The sequence below is a fragment of the Coregonus lavaretus genome (genome assembly GCF_964263955.1).
Source record: "Coregonus lavaretus genome assembly, chromosome: 17".
In the NCBI taxonomy this organism is placed as follows: Eukaryota; Metazoa; Chordata; class Actinopteri; order Salmoniformes; family Salmonidae; genus Coregonus; species Coregonus lavaretus.
Genome location: NC_140004.1, coordinates 10,699,961 through 10,722,282, shown reverse-complemented (window position 1 = coordinate 10,722,282; position 22,322 = coordinate 10,699,961). Strand labels below are relative to the sequence as shown.

General features: G+C 40.7%; 1 protein-coding gene across 1 annotated transcript; it reads left to right on the top strand.

Annotated features, from left to right (window-relative positions):
• Positions 1-357: 357 nt before the first annotated feature.
• On the top strand, positions 358-20,277 carry LOC311145019 (sodium-dependent serotonin transporter-like; the record flags this gene model as incomplete). The annotated part of the gene is made up of 13 exons (XM_084181225.1): positions 358-580; positions 3,750-3,884; positions 5,789-6,008; positions 6,406-6,544; positions 6,853-6,987; positions 12,394-12,497; positions 15,331-15,458; positions 15,684-15,796; positions 17,499-17,630; positions 17,885-17,984; positions 18,253-18,353; positions 19,835-20,002; positions 20,194-20,277. 13 exons carry the CDS (start codon positions 358-360, stop codon positions 20,275-20,277), a joined length of 1,782 nt encoding a protein of 593 aa, XP_084037351.1.
• Positions 20,278-22,322: the final 2,045 nt, after the last annotated feature.

Below are 22,322 nucleotides of genomic sequence, written 5' to 3'. Positions count from 1 at the left end.
GAACCTAAAACAATACATAAATTCATCCAAGCCGCTTATCAAATAGTAGACCAAATAGTAGACCTCTTGAAAAGCCTGTAGGCTAGTGCTGTTAAATAATAGCTTCTAAAATGTACATTAATACAGGCCAGGGTTTCTACAATTGTAGCCAGATTTAGAGAACCTAAAACTCATCAATGTTGGAGTGGAGCTCATTTTGTTGATATTAATGTGTGCAGAGGGAGTTCTACTCCACGAGCCTCCCACTCTGACCTGTCATCGCCCATAATATGAGAATCTTCTGCGTCTCTGAAGCTTGGCAGTTTTTTCAAACTTACCTGCTCAGACGGCGGACTGGCTTTTGATAGTCCGCCAACCATGACCCGCCAAGACACAGCGACCCCAACGGGAAGCCTGAGCGCCCAGGGCCCCTCAAACACCGGTTACAACAACAACCCTGTGCCGGTACCTGTGATCACACAGAGGAACTCAAGAGACAAATGGAGCAAAAAGATGGATTTTCTTTTATCAGTCATTGGCTTCGCGGTAGACTTAGGAAACGTGTGGAGATTTCCATACATTTGTTACCAAAATGGAGGCGGTAAGAGTTTTTCTAATTCTTTAATTATTTGCTTTCTATTTTAGTGGGCTAATCTATGACCTTACTTACATGTATGTGGTCTCCTCTTTCTTGATATTAGATACGATAGTAGGCTGAATATAATTATTAACAATTATTATTCAGATAGCATATGTTTGGAATGAAGGATTTGATAAGGATAGTGGCTCTCATGCGCGCACTTGGGTAGGCTATACCTCCTGCTGTCCATGGTGCTGGAATTAGCTTCACATGCTCGAGAGCCTGCAACCCACTCCAAACAAAATTACTGAAACACACTGAAGTAAATAAAGTATTGTACTACGTACAGCATAGGTTTTCCTGTTTAGAATTATTTAAATATAGCCTAGCCTATTAGGAAAGTTCATCCGCCAAGATGAGTTCGAAAAGACAGCGTTCTCAAATGGACTAGTTTAAAATGTCACAAATGTTGTCGGACGCGGTACTGATTGAGGCTACAAAACATAGGCCTGCCTCTAATCTGATCAGTGTTATGGAAAACGGAAAGTGGAAAATGTCTAGCCTGTCGAGATTATAGGCTATAAATGAATTAAAAAGTAACTAAATATTGTATTTGGCTGCATAAAACCTGTTTATTTTGTATCTCATCTGTAATTATCGTTGTGTTTGCACCTCATTTGTAGAAGGCTACCGTTTGCGGTTTGACTAGAGGGAATATTTCACTTGTTGCACTAATTTAATGCACCATACAGTGGCATAAATGCTTCTTTTTTTTTTTTGTATCTGTACTCTACTTTACAATTTATATTCCTAAAGAAAATCATGTACTTTTTCCTGACACCCAAAAGTACTCATTACATTTTGAATGCTTAGCAGGACATGAAAATGGTCCAATTCACGCACTTATCAAGAGAACATCCCTGGTCATCCATACTGCCTCTGATCTGGCGGACTCACTAAACACACATGCTTCCTTTGTAAATGATGTCTGAGTGTTGCAGTGTGCCCCTGGCTATCAGTACATTTAAAAAACAAGAAAATGGTGCCGTCTGATTTGCTTAATATAAGGAATTTTAAATTATTTATACTTTTACTTTTGATACTTAAGTATATTTTAGCAATTACATTTACTTTTGATACTTAAGTATATTTAAAACCAAATATTTTTTGACTTTTACTCAAGTAGTATTTTACTGGGTGGCTTTAACTTTTACTCATTTTCTATTAAGGTATCTTTACTCTTACTCAAGTAGCACAATTAGGTACTTTTCCCACCACTGTCTAAAGGTAGGCAAGACCATGTATCAGTTTGCATGTAACTTCTGTTCTGAATAAATATTTGTTTTAAGTTATAAAATGTGTAGGGATATACAGAAACCCCTACACTCTTAGAAAAAAAGGTTCCAAAAGGGTTATTTGGCTGTATCTGTAGGATAACCCTTTTTGGTTTCAGGTAGAACCCTTTGTACCCTCCATGTAGAACTCTCTGTGGAAAGGGTTCTACCTGGAACCAAAAAGGGTTCTTCAAAGGGTTCTTCTATGGGGACAGCCGAAGAACCCTTTTTGGTTCTAGATAACACCTTTTTTTTTTCTAAGAGTGTACCAATCATTTGACAGATGGTCTGATTAAAAAGCAAAGACATTTCGAATCTTTGGATGATATGAATGTAATTAATTTCAATTAAAAAACTGTCGCCAAAACATAGAGGCTATGCACATATATTTGAGCAAAAATATTTCCCTTTGAACAAAATACAAAAAAGTCGTTAAAGTGTATTTAAAGGGCCAATTTGCAGTTGCTACATCCATTTTTGGACTTATAAATTCATGTTACTTACCCATTGATTCTTGAAGAATAACTTATAAGTGCCTCATGATCGCTTAGTTCAACTGTCGTGCCTCATCATAACCCAACATATAAGCATGTGTTAATCCAATGTTTGTAAACAAAGTAAATGTAAAGAAACACTATTTATCCTCAAAACATGGTTAAAACGATAATTTTAATATCATGAATGGTCAGTCCTTGCATCCATTGCTCTGTCTATACATTTTAGAGTGGTTAGATTTCTCCATCCCCATCCCTCAGCTTTTTGCCGTAACAGGGGCGGGGAAAACGGGTTGTTATTGTTTTAACTGCTGATTACTTCGTTAAAGATAAACACTAGACCTAAAGCATCCAGGTATAATGTCGATGTCCGCATCCCCATAAAAGTCTGTCAGTTGAAACTAGAGATATTCGCCGATGTCGCACTTCCGCATCTGCAGTGAAAGGTGACAGAGCTAGAGCGGTGTTTGTCAGACCATGAAACATCCCCAAAATTGGTCTTCTTACAAAATCGTCTGTAGCGTCCGAACGATTTGGCCAAACGGTTTGACCCCTCTATGGAAAGATGAGACTCTCACGAACACCATGGTGTTCTCCGTTTTGCTCTATGACCCCCAAAAGCATTTTGTTTTGCTTTAGGACGCCCACAGGCCTCACAAGACTCATCTGAAGGTCACCGGTACCAGTTGAAAAAATTAATTGAAGTATATCTGGAGACTGTTTAGAGCCAAAAATAACATAACAAAAAAATAAAATTATGTTTCCAGATCTTTCTTATATCTGTCAGATATAGGACAGACACTTCAGAACAAACTTCCTTTAGATTTTGTATGGGGACTATCTGTTGTTCCATGTAGTGAATATGTTATTCAATGCGTTTGTATGGGCTAATAGCAGTAAGGCCAAATAAAAATGTTCGCCCCCCAGTTTATTATGAGTTAATAATAATGTATGAGCCTTTTAATGTTATAGCTTATAAATAATATGTTCTGTCTCTCTATGCATAACATTTCAACTGTCTTAAACTGGCTGCTCATTATGAAATGGTTACAATACATTATAAAGGGGTCATACATGACTTAAAAGTCTTACATACATTATAACTGCATGTCTTACAATTCATCATCATAATGTGTTACATGTGTTACCAGATGTCCTTACATATTAAACTACCAAGTAGTAAAAGTAACAATTTGCAAAGTGACTGTCCTTCCTAATGCATCTCACATCTTGTGCATCTGACACTTGTGCTGTGGCAATAGCCTGGGGATGAGGTTAGGCCTACATCTTCATCAACACAATGGGATCTCCGTATAGTAATGAGTCAGACCTGTGATTTTCCCTCTTTACATCTCTGTACAGGGGCTTTCCTCATCCCCTACATTGTCATGGCCATCTTTGGAGGGGTGCCACTATTTTACATGGAACTGGCCCTGGGACAGTTCCACAGAACTGGTGCCATATCCATATGGAAACACATATGCCCCATCTTCAAAGGTAGGACTAGCATCATATACAGTGAGGGAAAAAATAGTATTTGATCCCCTGCTGATGATCAGTCTATAATTTTAATGGTAGATTTATTTGAACAGTGAGAGACAGAATAACAACAAAACAATCCAGACAAATGAATGTCAAAAATGTTATGAATTGATTTGCATTTTAATGAGGGAAATACATATTTGACCCCTCTGCAAAACATGACTTAGTACTTGGTGGCAAAACCCTTGTTGGCAATCACAGAGGTCAGACGTTTCTTGTAGTTGGCCACCAGGTTTGCACACATCTCAGGACGGATTTTGTTCCACTCCTCTTTGCAGATCTTCTCCAAGTCATTAAGGTTTCGAGGCTGACGTTTGGCAACTCGAACCTTCAGCTCCCTCCACAGATTTTCTATGGGATTAAGGTCTGGAGACTGGCTAGGCCACTCCAGGACCTTAATGTTCTTCTTCTTGAGCCACCCCTTTGTTGCCTTGGCTGTGAGTTTTGGGGCGTTGTCATGCTGGAATACCCATCCACGACCCATTTTCAATGCCCTGGTTGAGGGAAGGAGGTTCTCACCCAAGATTTGATGGTACATGGCCCCGTCCATCGTCCCTTTGATGCGGTGAAGTTGTCCTGTCCCCTTAGCAGAAAAACACCCCCAAAGCATAATGTTTCCACCTCCATGTTTGACGGTGGAGATGGTTTTCTTAGGGTCATGGGCAGCATTCCTCCTCCTCCAAACACGGCGAGTTGAGTTGATGCCAAAGAGCTTGGTTTTGGTCTCATCTGACCACAACACTTTCACCCAGTGCTCCTCTGAATCATTCAGATGTTCATTGGAAAACTTCAGACGGCCCTGTATATGTGCTTTCTTGAGCAGGGGGACCTTGCGGGCACTGCATGATTTCAGTCCTTCACGGCGTAGTGTGTTACCAATTGTTTTCTTGGTGACTATGGTCCCAGCTGCCTTGAGATCATTGACAAGATCCTCCCGTGTAGTTCTGGGCTGATTCCTCACCGTTCTCATGATCATTGCAACTCCACGAGGTGAGATCTTGCATGGTGCCCCAGGCCGAGGGAGATTGACAGTTATTTTGTGTTTCTTCCATTTGCGAATAATCGCACCAACTGTTGTCACCTTCTCACCAAGCTGCTTGGCGATGGTCTTGTAGCACATTCCAGCCTTGTGTAGGTCTGCAATCTTGTCCCTGACATCCTTGGAGAGCTCTTTGGTCTTGGCCATGGTGGAGAGTTTGGAATCTGATTGATTGATTGCTTCTGTGGACAGGTGTCTTTTATACAGGTAACAAGCTGAGATTAGGAGCACTCCCTTTAAGAGTGTGCTCCTAATCTCAGCTCGTTACCTGTATAAAAGACACCTGGAAGCCAGAAATCTTTCTGATTGAGAGGGGGTCAAATACTTATTTCCCTCATTAAAATGCAAATCAATTTATAACATTTTTGACATGCGTTTTTCTGGATTTTTGCTTTCTCTCACTGTTGAAATAAACCTACCATTAAAATTATAGACTGATCATTTATTTGTCAGTGGGCAAACATACAAAATCAGCAGGGGATCAAATACTTTTTTCCCTCACTGTACAAAACAACCCACCTCACAACCACACACCAGTTCACATCTTTACATTACTTGCATACTACACATCTTCTTCTCAAGATCACGTGACCCTTGCTGTTGACAATTCAACAGTTTATTGATAAGGTAACTATGGAATAATTTGGAAAGTGGGTCAATTGAAAGGTAAAGTACAGTACAGTCCTCAGTATATGAAACTAATACTAGGCCTATAACAACATAGTAATTGGTCATTTCAAAATGGCATATTCGGACTATTTGCATAGAGGCACATGTTTCTAATCTCTGATCTCACTGATCCATCTGTCCATGGTTTCAGGCATTGGGTATGCGATCTGTATCATCGCGCTGTATGTCTCCTTCTACTACAACACCATCATCGCCTGGGCACTCTTCTACTTCTACTCATCCTTCGCCAGCGTCCTGCCCTGGACCAACTGTGACAACGCGTGGAACACTGAAAACTGCACCAACTACTTCCTGAAAGATAACGTGACCTGGAACAACTACTCCAGGTCACCTGCTGAGGAATTTTACACGTAAGTGCATGTAAGTGGCAGACAGCACAGAGAATACCATGATCTTGAATAGCCACGTCAATGGGTTGACATCGTTGTTATCATTTCATTGCATTCAAGTGTTTCAACATCATTCTCATTGTATTGTCATTTAAATGTTTCAATAAACACTTGCTTACAAGTGCTGAAACATGCTGTGATTATGTAAAGCTTATAGAAAACAAGAAATTCACCCAGCACACTGCTAGAAGAAATGGTGCTCCATCTATCGAACCAAAAAGATGGCTCACTTCATATATGGCCCTAGAAATGGATCTATATCGAACCACAAGGCACCCTTAGTTTTAGCAGTGTAGGTAAGCCTACAGGTAAAGGTAAGTAAATGTAAATACAGTACTAATGTATTTTTCCACTACAGGAGGAATGTTCTGGAGATCCACAAGTCCGATGGGCTGCATAACGTGGGGGGTGTTCGCTGGCAGCTGATGCTCTGCCTCTTTCTCATCTTCACTATCGTTTACTTCAGTCTCTGGAAGGGAGTGAAGACATCAGGGAAGGTAACATGTCCAAGCCACTCTTCCAGGAAACCGTATCAGTGTGAGGGGGTTAATTTCCGGATCATTGTTGTACATTGTAGCAAAACGGCTGTGGTTTGTACCGTTCCGGGTCATCCGGCCCCAAGGCTAACGCACTAGCCACAGATAAATATTTCAGTTGGGGGTGTTCATAATGGGCTTTATCAAGACTAGGGTCATTACAATGCAATGTCCAGTGTGATTTACTTGGCTATAATCTCCATTGATCTTCCCTTCTCATCTCTCCCCCATCTCTCTCTCTCTCTGCTGCTTTGCCCGTCCCGTGCCAGGTAGTGTGGGTGACGGCCACCTTGCCCTATGTGGTGCTCTTCATCCTGTTGATCCGTGGTGCCACCCTACCAGGTGCATGGAAGGGAGTGGTCTTCTACCTAAAGCCCAAATGGGAGAAACTCTTCGAGACCAGTGTGAGTTATAGAGACGAAACACAGAACACTTGTCCATTATCACATCAATTCCATATGATCATCAGTTTGGAGCGGGAAACACTAAAATAGCGAGACGAATTTCTCAGTATTGTCTGATTATTTTGGTATAGTTTCAAATGACAATTTGTTTATTACAGTGAGCGGGCAAAATTTGCAATAGGATGTTATAATGTCATTATTTGGTTGTACAGATGCAGTAATTTTTTTGCGTGTGTCACAGCACAGCATTTTGCACTCGCCTGTGTCAAAATCTGTGAAAGAAAGAGGATATGGAATTTGTTATTTCAATTTGACCTTTCGCTAAGCCCCACCCCATAATTTTGGCCAACCTGCAGTGCTCCAATGGATAGCAACTGTAGTAGAGACCGACACCTCCGACAAGCTCACGTTTAAATTGCGTGAAAGCCAGTGAGGCTATGGCAAAAACTGAGAGATTTCTTCAAAAAATGTATGTTTAAATGGCTAAATAATTTAACAGTGCACCAGAAGTACTTGCTACTGTGACTCCTGAAATGCAGAGCATGTTGATGGAGTATTTTTCGAATCCGAAATTATACTTTTGTTACATTGTTTGCTTGCTCAGCTGGTTAGCTAACTCTCACTCTCATTGACCACCAAATGTTGCTAACGCTAGCTAGCCACTTAATATAACTTGTTTTCTGGGAGAGGCTACTGTATACGGACACGCTGCTGAGAGTTGAGTGTGGAGATGAATGGATTCGGTTCAGTCAGTAATCCTGATGAGCCCTTCCCAGCTAGTTTATACTAGCTAGCTGGCAACAACAGCTGCATGGCGCAAGTTAAAACTTGTAAAAGAAAGTTATGTTTATTTCGAGAATAGCTTGTAGTATTGGTCACCATCTACAATTTGTTCCATCCCACTTCATTTTATTTCGAATAGGATAGCAGCCTACAGTACATGAGAAATAACTTGTAATATTGGTAGTAACCATCTGGATGTCACGGTGATACAGTCTACTCTGCTCAATGGGGAGAGTTTGCGCCGCAACCGGCAACACAACAACACGGGGCATAGTGTCTGTCGCTCCCGCTTGCTGCAGTAAGGAGAGGATAGCTGCTAGATATTGTAGCCAATATCAGGCCAGTGTGACAGCTACAGTGGGGAAAAAAAGTATTTAGTCAGCCACCAATTGTGCAAGTTCTCCCACTTAAAAAGATGAGAGAGGCCTGTAATTTTCATCATAGGTACACGTCAACTATGACAGACAAATTGAGAAAAAGAATCCCAGAAAATCACATTGTAGGATTTTTAATGAATTTATTTGCAAATTATGGTGGAAAATAAGTATTTGGTCACCTACAAACAAGCAAGATTTCTGGCTCTCACAGACCTGTAACAACTTCTTTAAGAGGCTCCTCTGTCCTCCACTCGTCCTCCACTCGTCCACTGATAATCTCCCTCGATCTGGGGCTCCACGCAAGATCTCACCCCGTGGGGTCAAAATGATCACAAGAACGGTGAGCAAAAATCCCAGAACCACACGGGGGGACCTAGTGAATGACCTGCAGAGAGCTGGGACCAAAGTAACAAAGCCTACCATCAGTAACACACTACGCCGCCAGGGACTCAAATCCTGCAGTGCCAGACGTGTCCCCCTGCTTAAGCCAGTACATGTCCAGGCCCGTCTGAAGTTTGCTAGAGTGCATTTGGATGATCCAGAAGAGGATTGGGAGAATGTCATACGGTCAGATGAAACCAAAATATAACTTTTTGGTAAAAACTCAACTCGTCGTGTTTGGAGGACAAAGAATGCTGAGTTGCATCCAAAGAACACCATACCTACTGTGAAGCATGGGGGTGGAAACATCATGCTTTGGGGCTGTTTTTCTGCAAAGGGACCAGGACGACTGATCCGTGTAAAGGAAAGAATGAATGGGGCCATGTATCGTGAGATTTTGAGTGAAAACCTCCTTCCATCAGCAAGGGCATTGAAGATGAAACGTGGCTGGGTCTTTCAGCATGACAATGATCCCAAGCACACCGCCCAGGCAACGAAGGAGTGGCTTCGTAAGAAGCATTTCAAGGTCCTGGAGTGGCCTAGCCAGTCTCCAGATCTCAACCCCATAGAAAATATTTGGAGGGAGTTGAAAGTCCATGTTGCCCAGCGACAGCCCCAAAACATCACTGCTCTAGAGGAGATCTGCATGGAGGAATGGGCCAAAATACCAGCAACAGTGTGTGAAAACCTTGTGAAGACTTACAGAAAACGTTTGACCTGTGTCATTGCCAACAAAGGGTATATAACAAAGTATTGAGAAACTTTTGTTATTGACCAGATACTTATTTTCCACCATAATTTGCAAATAAATTCATTAAAAATCCTACAATGTGATTTTTGGAGAAAAAAAATCTCATTTTTTCTGTCATAGTTGACGTGTACCTATGATGAAAATTACAGGCCTCTCTCATCTTTTTAAGTGGGAGAACTTGCACAATTGGTGGCTGACTAAATACTTTTTTTCCCCACTGTAAATCACATTTATTGTAGTGATTTTCACCAAAAATGTACAACTATGGCATTAACATCTAATGTTACATTTTAGTAAAAATAATAATATATACTATTACTCCGATACAAACGGAATGATTCTGAACACTCCCAAGTCCCAACTTCGGCAGAAAAGTTCCAAATTCTCGCTGAAGTTTCTAGCCACAAACTAGCTAGCTGGGAAGGGCTCATCAGGACGACTGACTGAACTCAGTGTTGCCAACTCCTCAGTAAGGAAAGTAGCTATTGGCTGTCCTAAAAGTCGCTAGAAGTCGCTCAATGACGTCATCACCTAATTTGCATTATTGGCCATGTGCATGTAATTGTGATGGACGCTGTAGGAAAGAGGAATAACTTCGTGGGAGAGACAAAAATTGAGTAAAAAACACCCTACATTTACATCCCGCCCTGAATGTAAGCCAGGGCGGGATCAGCCAACGGTGGCTTCCCGCATGTGCGATTCATTTGCAGTCTGGACGAGGAGGGGTGAACATCTGTTCTGACTGCAGCTGGGAGGTACTGCTGCGCGAGGACTGGGCCGCCTGTGAATGCTTTGGGTAGGGGTGGGGCCCACGGCAGCACCCGCTGCTCGTTGAGAAGAGTAAGACCGATACGTGCTTTCACGTCAGAGTCTCCAAAAGTCTCCAATAACACCAGAAAAAGTCGCTAGATTTGTCGCTAGTCGCTTTTTTGAAAATGTGTCGCTAGAGGGGTCTGAAAACTCGCTAAATATAGCGACAAAGTCGCTAAGTTGGCAACACTGACTGAACTGAATCCGTTTGTCTCCACTCGACTCTCACTGCGCAACAAACGTCATAAATTTGGGCACCAGGCGTGTCTTACCCTTGTTTTCTCAGAATGTATGTTAACTAGCTTTGTTAGCAATGTTATGAATACATATTTTGTCGACATCAGGATATGATTTGAGAGCACTAGTTAGCTCCTAAATGGGGAATTGGGTTTCCCGGGAAAATGTTGTCCGAGGTTGAAACAGTAACCAAGGGGCACGGGGCTTACTGAAGGGTAAATTGAATGCAGTCAAATATTTTCTCCCCATGCAAGTGCAGCATGCTGTGCTCTGCTGTGCTGTGATATGCGCCCCAAAAATACTGCATCTGTAAACTAGTTTTCTGGTTATGGGGAGGTATTTTTCTGGTCACTGTAAAGCTGTTTAAACACCCTGACCATGACATTACAAAAGATGTCAGCCTGATGTCATTGCAACCAGTATATTGGGAACAGTCTGAGTCTACCTCTACCATAACCTAACCTAGCAGGCGTTAAAAGATGCCTGAGCGGAGTCCCCACATCTGTTTTTCAGGGGAAACGGAAGTTAGGTTGAAAATACTGTATCCCTGAAAACCGTAAACATACGCTTTATGCCAACCCCGCGGAAAGTGCCTCTACCATAATGTCTTTTAACTTTGCTTTCTTGCTTTCTACTCTCTGATGGTCCAGTGCTGTGTTGTTGGCTCAGTATGAGTGAGCGCTTTGGTTCAAGGGAATATGGATGAGATGAGATGCATAAATAAGCCACGCGATAATGAGATGCGTAGTTGGTTTAGATTTTTCCATTAACAAAGCCTCCCCCCACCCATTCTCTCTCACGCACAGATACACTCTCTCTCTTTCGTTCTCCTCTCCCTTTCCAAGTGCATGCTTCTCTTCAGAGCTCTATCAGTACAGCTGTGAAATAAGATTTGTATGAGGCTATCATTTAGCACAAATGTCATTGGACACATAATATGCCATTTAGCAGACACTTTTATCCAAAGCGACTTACAGTCATGCGTGCATACATTTTAACGTATGGGTGGCCCCGGGGATCGAACCCACTACCCTGACGTTACAAGCTGCATGATCTACCAAATGAGCTACGAAGGACTATTTGTGAGCTATTCAATGAGCGCCCTATAATTTGTGCTTACGCTGCAAGTATAATGCAATATGATGTGCAATGCTTTGCAAAATTTGACATCAGCATGTATGACCCCTTTATAATGTCTTATTATCCTGACTAAAAAACAGCCAAATGTGTGTAGACATTATAAAGGCACATGCTAATAACTAGAAAAGTACATTTCGTACAGAAAATGTGTATGCTTGCTAGCTTGTCTTTACATTTTTATGGTTGATAGGACAGGATAGCCTGAACATATAAAAGTTGGTTTGGTGTCTCTAGCTTGAACGGTTCACGAGTTACTCTTACTGCTGGTGGGTTATTTTATGCAAATGTGTGCAAACTTAAATTGCTATAATTTATGACGTTTTGAAAATGTTAAAGTTGTTTTAATGTTTGCAGCTGAAATGGTTAAAGAACAGTATCATTTATAATGTACATTCTAAAGTTGGTTTAGTGTTAATAGCTTATGTGGTTTAAGTGCTAGAGTGAGTGGAATAATAGTCATGAGTATGTAAGAAATCTAGAGTGGTCTTGCCTTCAGCAAGCACATTAACTAGTAATATATTATTATATGTGCAAACTTTAATTTCAAGTGTTATCTGTGACTTATTATATACATTTCTATTAAGAAACACTGTGCACAGATATTAAATGATTTGGATACTTGGAGGGAATCAGCTGTCCAATAGAGAAACATTAGAAAATGAGAAAGTAATTAGCATTACATTTAAAGCTCCACAATAGCAGAGGATTATGAGAGATAGACAGACAGACAGACAGACAGACAGACAGACAGAGGCTGGCTGACAGACAGGAACAGTTAGGCTTCAGTAGCTTGATATAGGTCTTTATACTGTTGAGATACACAGGGATACTATACAGGTCAAAGCACTGAATCTGATATTCTGAGATTGCAGGTAAATCCCTCAGGTTCGGTCATTTGAGTGTAATTCATCTCCATGTGTTTTGTAGGTGTGGGTAGATGCTGCGGCACAAATCTTCTTCTCCTTGGGGCCAGGGTTTGGGGTGCTCCTTGCCCTCTCCAGCTACAACCCCTTCACAAACAACTGTTATCGGTAAGAGCTGATAATAAAACTCCCTTAAATAATAATAAATATACACTGAGTGTACAAAACATGACATACACTTTCCATGACATAGACTGACCAGGTGAAAGCTATGATCCCTTATTGATGTCACCTGTTAAATCCACTTCAATCAGTGTAGCTGAAGGGGACGAGACAGGTTAACCTCTTAAGGATCGGAACCTTTTTTTCAATTTTCACCTAAAATGACATACCCAAATCTAACTGCCTGTAGCTCAGGACCTGAAGCAAGGATATGCATATTCTTGATACCATTTGAAAGGAAACACTTTGACGTTTGTGGAAATGTGAAATTAATGTAGGAGAATATAACACATTATATCTGGTAAAAGATAATACAAACAAAAAACATGCATTTTTTTTCTTGTTTTTTTCCATCATCTTTGAAATGCAAGAGAAAGGCCACAATATAATATTGCAGTTTAGGCGCAATTTACATATTGGCCACTAGATGGCATCCGTGTCAAAGTTTCAGATTGATCCAGTGAAGCATTGCAATACCAGACTATTTTGTATCAAGTCTGCCCAAATGTGCCGAATTGGTCAATTGATACATTTTCAAGTACATAACTATAAAGAACATACAAAAATGATATGGTAATACAAAATGTAAGTTTGCACAGTCCCAGGAATGTCATACATGATGGCTCATTAGCTTATACACTAACTTTCACACATCTAGATGGCCGAGCAGGCTGGGTGTGGAGCCAGAGACAGCAGGGGTTCAAACTGTAGAACCCAGTTCCTACATTTGAATATTCAAATGGTTTTATCAAACAAAACAATGCTCATTTTATCTCTGGGACCCTTAGGATGACAAATCAGAGCAAGATTACTGAATGTAAGTACATTATTTACCTTCAGAGGTGAATGTATCAAACCAGTTGCCGTGATACGTTTTTTGTTGTTGTGCACTCTCCTCAAACAATAGCATGGTATTTTATCACTGTAATAGCTACTGTAAATTGGACAGTGCAGTTCGATTAACAAGAATTTAAGCTTTCTGCCCATATAAGACATGTCTATGTCCTGGAAAGTTTGCTGTTACTTATGTAACAGTTTTGCTTCCGTCCCTCTCCTCGCCCCAACCTGGGCTTGAACCAGAGACTCTCTACACACATCGACAACAGTCACCCTCGAAGCACCGTTACCCGTCGCTCCACAAAAGCCGCGGCCCTTGCAGAGCAAGGGAAACAACTACTTCAAGGTCTCAGAGCAAGTGACGTCACCGATTGAAACGCTACTAGCGCGCACCGCTAACTAGCTAGCCATTTCACACCGGTTACACTTACAACAGTCATGCTAATCACATTAGCGCACGTTAGCTCAACCGTCCCGTATACGGGACACCGATCCCGTAGAAGGATTTTTAAGCCTTGAGACAATTGAGACATGGATTGTGTATGTGTGCCATTCAATGGGCGAATGGGCAAGATAAAATATTTAAGTGACTTTGAACTGGGTATGGTAGAAGTGTGAGTGTGTCAAGAACTGCAACGCTGCTGGGTTTTTCACGCTCAACAGTTTCCCGTGTGTATCAAGAATGGTCCACCACCCAAAGGACATCCAGCCAACTTGACACAACTGTGTGAAGCATTGGAGTCAACGTGGGCCAGCATCCATGTGGAACGCTTTCGACACCTTGTAGAGTCCATGACTCGACAAATTTGTTCTGAGGACAAAAGAGGGTGCAACTCAATATTAGGAAGGTGTTCCTAATGTTTTGTACCCTCAGTGTATCTGCCTGTGTTTACATATGCCATTTAGTAGACACCTGTATCCAAAGCTTGCATCCAAATGTACGTGCATACATTTTCGTATGGGTGGCCCCAGCGGGAATCAAACCCACAAACCTGGCATTGCTAGCGCCACACACTACCAACTGAGCCACACACCTGTGAGAGCATAGGAAACTGTCAACCACATCAAACAAGTAAAAAGTTCAAACTAGAATGACTCAGAGGAGGTAAGTGTGTCCAGGATGGAAGAGGAGGCTGCTCCTCCTGAATGCCCCATTCACCAGTGATGTAGGAGTATATTGTATGGCTGGATCTCCACGGTAGCGTTTCCAATCTCTCTCATAAAAGGCTGTCATGCATTGACATCCAGTGACAAAAACATGCGTCTTAGGAAGCCTAACTATAGCCCTCACTTTTATTCGCATCAGCCCTGTGTCGTCGGGGAGGGAGGAAACACCGGCCAATCAAGGTGATTTGTTTATGATGTGTTGAATAGATGAGCTCAAATGGATGTCCCACAGCAACCCTTTAAGACAATGTAATTACAATTATGAGAAGGGAGTGGTGAGTCCAGCATAGTGGGAGATGAATGGATCACGGGGCTCTCCTGAAGAAATTGAATTGTATGCTCCTTGTAAGACAGCTGTCATGTGCATGGTTAATGTGATTAGTACAGTAACAGTGGCACACATGAGGAAACAATGGCACTGCTGCTTCTCAGAGAACTTCATGAATCACACAGAATCTGAATAGACTTACTCTTGCTGACAGGGTTATCTTAATGAAAAGAAAGTGAATGCCCACTCCATAGAAATAGAAATGGCATTTAGAATACTGTACATCTCAATGGTCCACTCACTGTTTGTGTTTGCTTGCTAGCAAGTGAGCTCAGTCAAGAACATGTCTTACAAAGGTAATCCATTTTGGTGACAGTTGCTCCATTTACAAAATCCCAATGTAACCACTGTTCACAACCAAACCAGAGAAAGGTATAAATGAATGAATGACAATACTTGAGATGATCAGACAGGCACCATGTTTGTCTCTATGTTGTGACGCCGTAGTGATGCCATAGTGACCAGCCTGGTGAACTGCCTGACCAGCTTCATGTCTGGGTTTGTGATCTTCACTGTGCTCGGGTATATGGCAGAGAAGAGAAATGTGAATGTGGAGGATGTAGCCAGAGACAAAGGTTAGTGGCCAAAACTCTTCTAGATAAACCACGTTTAAAAAAAACGTTTTCCCAATACCTGTTTTAAGTGTATTTGCATGTTTTTTTAAATACTGCTGTAACTGACTGTACATGTTCAATAGGAATGTATTTATATATATACTACAATAGTAGGAGATTGCAGCCTTTAGATTGTTATCAACATGGGATTTACCCCCCCCCCCCCCACCAACACCTCATTCCCAGGTCCAAGCCTACTCTTCATCACCTATCCCGAGGCCATAGCCAACATGACAGGGTCAACGTTCTTCGCCATAATCTTCTTTGTGATGATGATCACTCTTGGGCTCGACAGCACGGTATGACAGAACTTGGGTTGAAGTGTCTCATCAAAAGAATGAGACTTGCCTAACTTGATGTAAACAGATTATCCCTGAACTTTGGTCATACAGTACCAGTCAAAAGTTTGGACAAAACTGACTCATTCCAGGGTTTTTCTTTATGTTCTACATTGTAGAATAATAGTGAAGACATCAAAACTAGAAATAATACATATGGAATCATGTAGTAACCAAAAAAGTGTTAAACAAATTTAGATTTGAGATTCTTCAAATAGCCACCCTTTGCCTTGATGACAGCTTTTCACACTCTTGGCATTCTCTCAACCAGCTTCATTAGGTAGTCACCTGGAATGCATTTCGATTAACAGGTGTGCCTTGTTAAAAGTTAATTTGTGGAATTCCTTCTTAATGCTTTTAAGCAAATCAGTTGTGTTGTGACAAGGTAGGGGTGGTATACAGAAGATAGCCCTATTTGGTAAAAGACCAAGTTCATATTATGGCAAGAACAGCTCAAATAAGCAAAGAGAAACGACAGTCCATCATTACTTTAAGACATGAAGGTCAGTCAATCCGGAAAATGTCAAGAACTTTGAAAGTTTCTTCAAGTGCAGTCGCAAAAACCATCAAGCGCTATGATGAAACTGTCTCTCGTGAGGACCGCCACAGGAAAGGAAGACCCAGAGTTACCTCTGCTGCAGAGGATAAGTTCATTAGAGTTAACTGCACCTCAGATTGCAGCCCAAATAAATGCTTCACAGAGTTCAAGTAACAGACACATCTCAACATCAACTGTTCAGAGGAGACTGCATGAATCAGGCCTTCATGGTTGAATTGCTGCAAAGAAACCACTACTAAAGGACACCAATAAGAAGAATAGACTTGCTTCGGCCAAGAAACACGAGCAATGGTCATTAGACCGGTGGAAATCTGTCCTTTGGTCTGATGAGTCCAAATTTGAGATTTTTCCAACCGCCGTGTCTTTGTGAGACACAGAGTAGGTGAACGGATGATCTCCGCATGTGTGGTTCCCAACATGAAGCATGGAGGAGGTGGTGTGATGGTGTGGGGGTGCTTTGCTGGTGACACTGTCTGTGATTTATTTAGAATTCAAGGCACACTTAACCAGCATGGCTACCACAGCATTCTGCAGCGATATGCCATCCCATCTGGTTTGCGCTTAGTGGGACTATCGTTTGTTTTGCAACAGGACAATGACCCAAAACACACCTCCAGGCTGTGTAAGGGCTATTTGACCAAGAAGGAGAGTGATGGAGTGCTCCATCAGATGACCTGGCCTCCACAATCACCCGACCTCAACCCAATTGAGATGGTTTGGGATGAGTTGGACCGCAGAGTGAAGGAAAAGCAGCCAACAAGTGCTCAGCATATGTGGGAACTCCTTCAAGACTTTTGGAAAAGCATTCCTCATGAAGCTGGTTGACAGAATGCCAAGAGTGTGCAAAGCTGTCATCAAGGCAAAGGGTGGCTACTTTGAAGAATCTCAAATATAAAATATATTTTGATTTGTTTAACACTTTTTGTTTACTACATGATTCCATATGCGTTATTTCATAGTTTTGATATCTTCACTATTATTTTACAATGTAGAAAATAGTAAAAATATAGAAAAACCGTTGAATGAGTAGTTGTGTCCAAACTTTTGACTGGTACTGTATGTAATCATGTTCATTGATGTGGCCCTCTCTCATCTCTGTCTCAGTTTGGAGGACTGGAGGCTATCATTACTGCTGTGATGGATGAATACCCTGATTACCTGGCGAACAGACGGGAGCTGTTTGTACTGGGCTTGGTTGTTGTGTGCTTTTTGGGCTCCCTCAGCACCCTTACCAATGTAGGTAACATGTAAATAAGAATGTAGTACTTTGAAGACACAAACTTTACGACAGTAAAATAAATATCATTTAGGGCACTTGAGGGATCTGGAAGCTCCTGATTCAACAGTAGTCGTTATAAGATGGCACAGGATAAATTATATAATTACATTTGAATAGAAACAAATAATAAATTAACAATCTATACTAGTTTGATCAACTTGTCCTGAATGAACCTTTCGCCACATAAGTGACAGGCATGTGTTTCTCTCAGGGCGGGGCCTATGTGGTTAAACTGCTGGAGGAATTTGGGGTGGGTTCCTCCATCATTGCTGTTGGTTTTCTTGAGGCCATCGCCGTTTCCTGGTTCTATGGTAAGAATGGTGATTTAATGGTGATAATCCATCTTACGCTTCCTATACTCCCAGTAGTATCTTGCATGAGACAGAAATCCTCATTTATGTTTTCTTGTGGTTGTAAAAACAGAAGTAATGCATTACGCTTCCTACTGACTCCTAAATCATATGGACAAAAATAAATTGTTCAGGTTTCACATGACAAGAAACTGTTTTTATAGTTATTTTTTCAAATTCTTATCATAGTGTTGTTGAATACTCTCTTTTCAATTTGTATTGCTTTCAGGTATCACGAGATTCAGCAATGACATTAAATCCATGTTAGGCTATTCTCCTGGATTATTCTGGAAGGTGTGCTGGGTGGCCATCAGTCCTGCATTTCTAGCGGTAAGCAGAAACGGAGGGCAACCAACCGATAAAATTTGAAATTATGGAATATATTGTCAAATGTACTACTGGATCCCCATTAAAGGAAGCTTTGTCATCATACCATCATTCTAGACATTTAAAACTGATTTAACAGTGTTAATCATCCATTATTTCACAAATCTGACGCACATCAGGCGACTCAATCTGATTGACCTACAGCTCCCTGTCACAGAGTTTCTGTAACGTATACACTAGGAGTCAGGAAGCAGGTGCAGAAGGTGAGTTTAATAATGAGAATAAGCAGATAAACAAAACAGGAGAAGCGTACTGAATGTGAACAAAACCAATACTGCCTGAAGATTGAGGCTACTGAGGGCTAAATAAAAGGGACGTAATCAAGGTAATGATGAAGTCCAGGTGTGCATAACGATGGGGAGCCGGTGTGCGTACTGATGGTTGCCAGGTGTGCAGAATGTGGGTTGCCAGGACCGGTGGCTAGTAGACCGGCGACGTCGAGCGCCGGAGAGGGAACGGGAGTAGGCGTGACAGTTTTTTGTAAACCTCTTATATATCGCAAATGTCAAATCCTCCACATGGCCCTTTCTGGTAACCTGCCCTGTCCGGATCAATGGACATGGCAGGTTAAATGACATGGGTGGATGGTCAGTGTAGGATCAGATGTTGTAGGATCAGATGTGCTAACATTTCATTTGGACTTTGCTAGAGATTGTATGGTAATACTTTGCTTAAAGCCTGCAGGTATTACGCTTTGCAACTTGTAATAAGCATGTATCAGCCTTTATAGTGGCTTAAAATGCGGCTTGTAAAATGCCATGTCTCTTAAGTATCAACATTTCAACTGACTCAAAATGGCTCTTATTTAATCAGGCTCATTATGATATGATTATAAGACATTATAAGAGGGTCATAAATGTTCATGACAAGTACTACAATGTATTATAACAACACCATCATGTATTATACGTGCAGACTTTCAGTAAAGTGTTACCGACCATATTTTTCAGCATAGAACCCTTCTCCATCTTCAATTCTTCACTCTGGAAGTAAAGGACACACAGCTCCCTCCAGCCTCAATGGCTCATATTCTCCAATCCTTTTCCTCTAAATGTCAATTTCATTCACCTGCATAACGTAATATCCCTGCCTCCACTTTGCATACATCTCCTTTAATCTCTCTTAGCCTTCCGCTGCTGAAAGAGCTGTCATTTTCACTGAGCGAGCTTCTTTATTATTCCCCCTATTCTGTATGGGCTAAATTGTTTCTGCTTTCATCTCCCTCGATGGTCTGTGATAAGCTCGTAAAATAAAGATAGAAATGTTTATGTATTGAAATGGCTTTTCTGCTTTTTTTTTTAGGCACACAGGCATCTAATAGGGTGCATGCCGTTGTCACATATGTGAATTCTAATTGAGAAAAATATGAGCATGACATTTGAGACTTGACATTACTGTTTGTCTTTGTCTCTCTGCTTTCACAGTATATAATAGTGAGCTCCCTGCTCAAGCCACCCCGCCTCCAACTCTTTGACTACAAGTACCCAGACTGGAGCATCACGGTGGGCTACATCATCGGTGCCTCCTCCTTTATGTGGATCCCTATCTATATGGTCTACAAGCTGGTGTGGACCCCCGGATCACTGAAACAGGTCTGGACCTCTAATGGACTCATGTACTGTGTTGGCTATTGACAAGAAATGGATGTGTAGTGTGTGGTCAGTGTGACTTATTTTCCTAAAAAGAAGCACATAGTTAATATATTTCAATATGTGATGAGTGGATGGCAAATGGTTTAAATAACCATACACACTTGTTGTTATCTCTTGTTACTTGTTCCCAGCGCCTAGCCGTGTGTCTGAGACCTGAGAGGACCATTATGCCAGAGATCCACACAGACTCCCTCAACATGAGTCCTGTTCCATAGAAGCACCTATGTTGCCAAGAACCCAGCCAGGCACATTATGTCACTACCAATATTCTCCTGAACAAGAACCAACTCAGCAGATACAGATCAATCTCATGGAGTGTTCAACTAGTCTTTTTGTTGTAGCTCAGTGAGTACAATAAACACAAATTGTCTGCAAGAGGGGACTTTAATGTAAAGAGAAAACATTTAATATGAATTAATATTCAGTCCTTCAAATACTGTCAGTATACAGTTTATTTTGGACAGGAAAATGTAGGTCTGATCACAAGACAGATTTCTACAGCTATCTTACTAAGATAAGGTTGTAAGACTGAAGGACACGATGCAGTCACTTAATCATCAATTACTTCTTTCTGTTACATTATTAACAGTTAAAAAACATGACCCAGTCACATTAAATTACCCTTGCATGTTTTTTTTTAATGATGTACCCTTTTAAGCAACCACAGTGAGAACCAGCTTTGGAAATTGTCTCATCAAAATCCCAAAACATTACATGCAGTGGAGATTTTTAAAGAAAAGTATCTTGTGTGTTGAATAATTAATTCAATAAGATTAATAAACAGAAAACGTTTACTAATAACTGGTTTTCATACAAAGAATAGCAGATAATGTAATTTGTTCTGTGTGATAAGTAAAGTTACGCTGTGTGGCTGACGAATGGTTGATGTCTTAAAGGTTTTTTCAACAGATTTTAACCGACAATAGTTCCTCACCAACATGCAAGTTAAAAGGATTACCTCAAATAATGCAGTTAGCAGATGAGACCAAATACGCTGCTAAAAGTCTTTCCTTTTTGGTTATGCTTTATTTCATAGTCCGCTATTTACCTGGAATTTACTTGGAAATAAAGGTGAAATGGTAATCACATAATTATTGTTACATAATTGGTATCCTGGGTGGTACCAATTATTTAGATATACACTAGATGACTTATTGGGGGCGCTGTGTTGAAGCCACTGTGCCTCCATCTTGGCACTCCACCACTGTTGAATTTTTTTTTTTGAAAGCTATAGAAATGCATATATTAATGTCTACATTCGTTTTTGCAACATCTATTCTATTACACACCTTAATGCATTATATTAAATTATATTATGTGAGCTAAACATTTAAAAAAAAAATATATTCAAACATTTCCCTTAAAGCATCACTACAACAAAAAATAAATACATGTAATTTTGTCCTTATAACATTTAATTGAAATACTGTCGAATTCCATTCATTCCTATGGATGACGGCTCATACTGGGGAGTGCCAATATGGCCGACCGGTGCCATCAAAGCCTCTTAATGGCCAATACATAGCGTCAGCAATCCAGGGTTTATATACATGATTGGTTGGTACCCATCTTTAGCAGTTTCTTGGTATATACCAGTTACAATGGGACTACAAAATCAATTGTTAACTTATTTTCTCCTAAGTGTTTGTTGTTGGGATAAACAACTTCCGGTGTTTTCTGCCTTAAATCTGCCTAAATATTGTAGATACGTCAATGCATTATAAACTGTATTGATATTGTGCCTCTCCAGACAAACTATTATTATAATTTTTTCTCTGTGATAACACTGTTTGAACTGTTACTCAATCCCAAATCAAACCCTATCAGAGATTGTAACATGTTTCCATTAACTCTCAACCTTTGTTTAATTTATCTCCAGAGAATAATGTGATGAGTCGTTTTAATTATGCTATATAATATTTGGAATGTTTTGTGATTTCAGTCCACCTTTCTAAATAGAAAAGGAAGCAGGTCCCTGTATTTGTAGGATGTGACGGCAACTTTCTCGTATACATGTAATGAGAAGTAAAAATAAAAAAACTAAATATATAAACGTGTATTACATCCTTGTGTTTTTGTCCTTCTTCTTGAGCTAACTATTCATTTTTACAACAACAAAACCATCTTAATGTGCCACATTTCAACGAACCATATTTTCCACTGATTTGATTGCTTGCTGCTGTTCAACTTGACTGAAACAGTAAATGTAAATAAATGTGCAGAGCTGAACATGTGCCGAAGTAGGGATGGCCGTTATTGA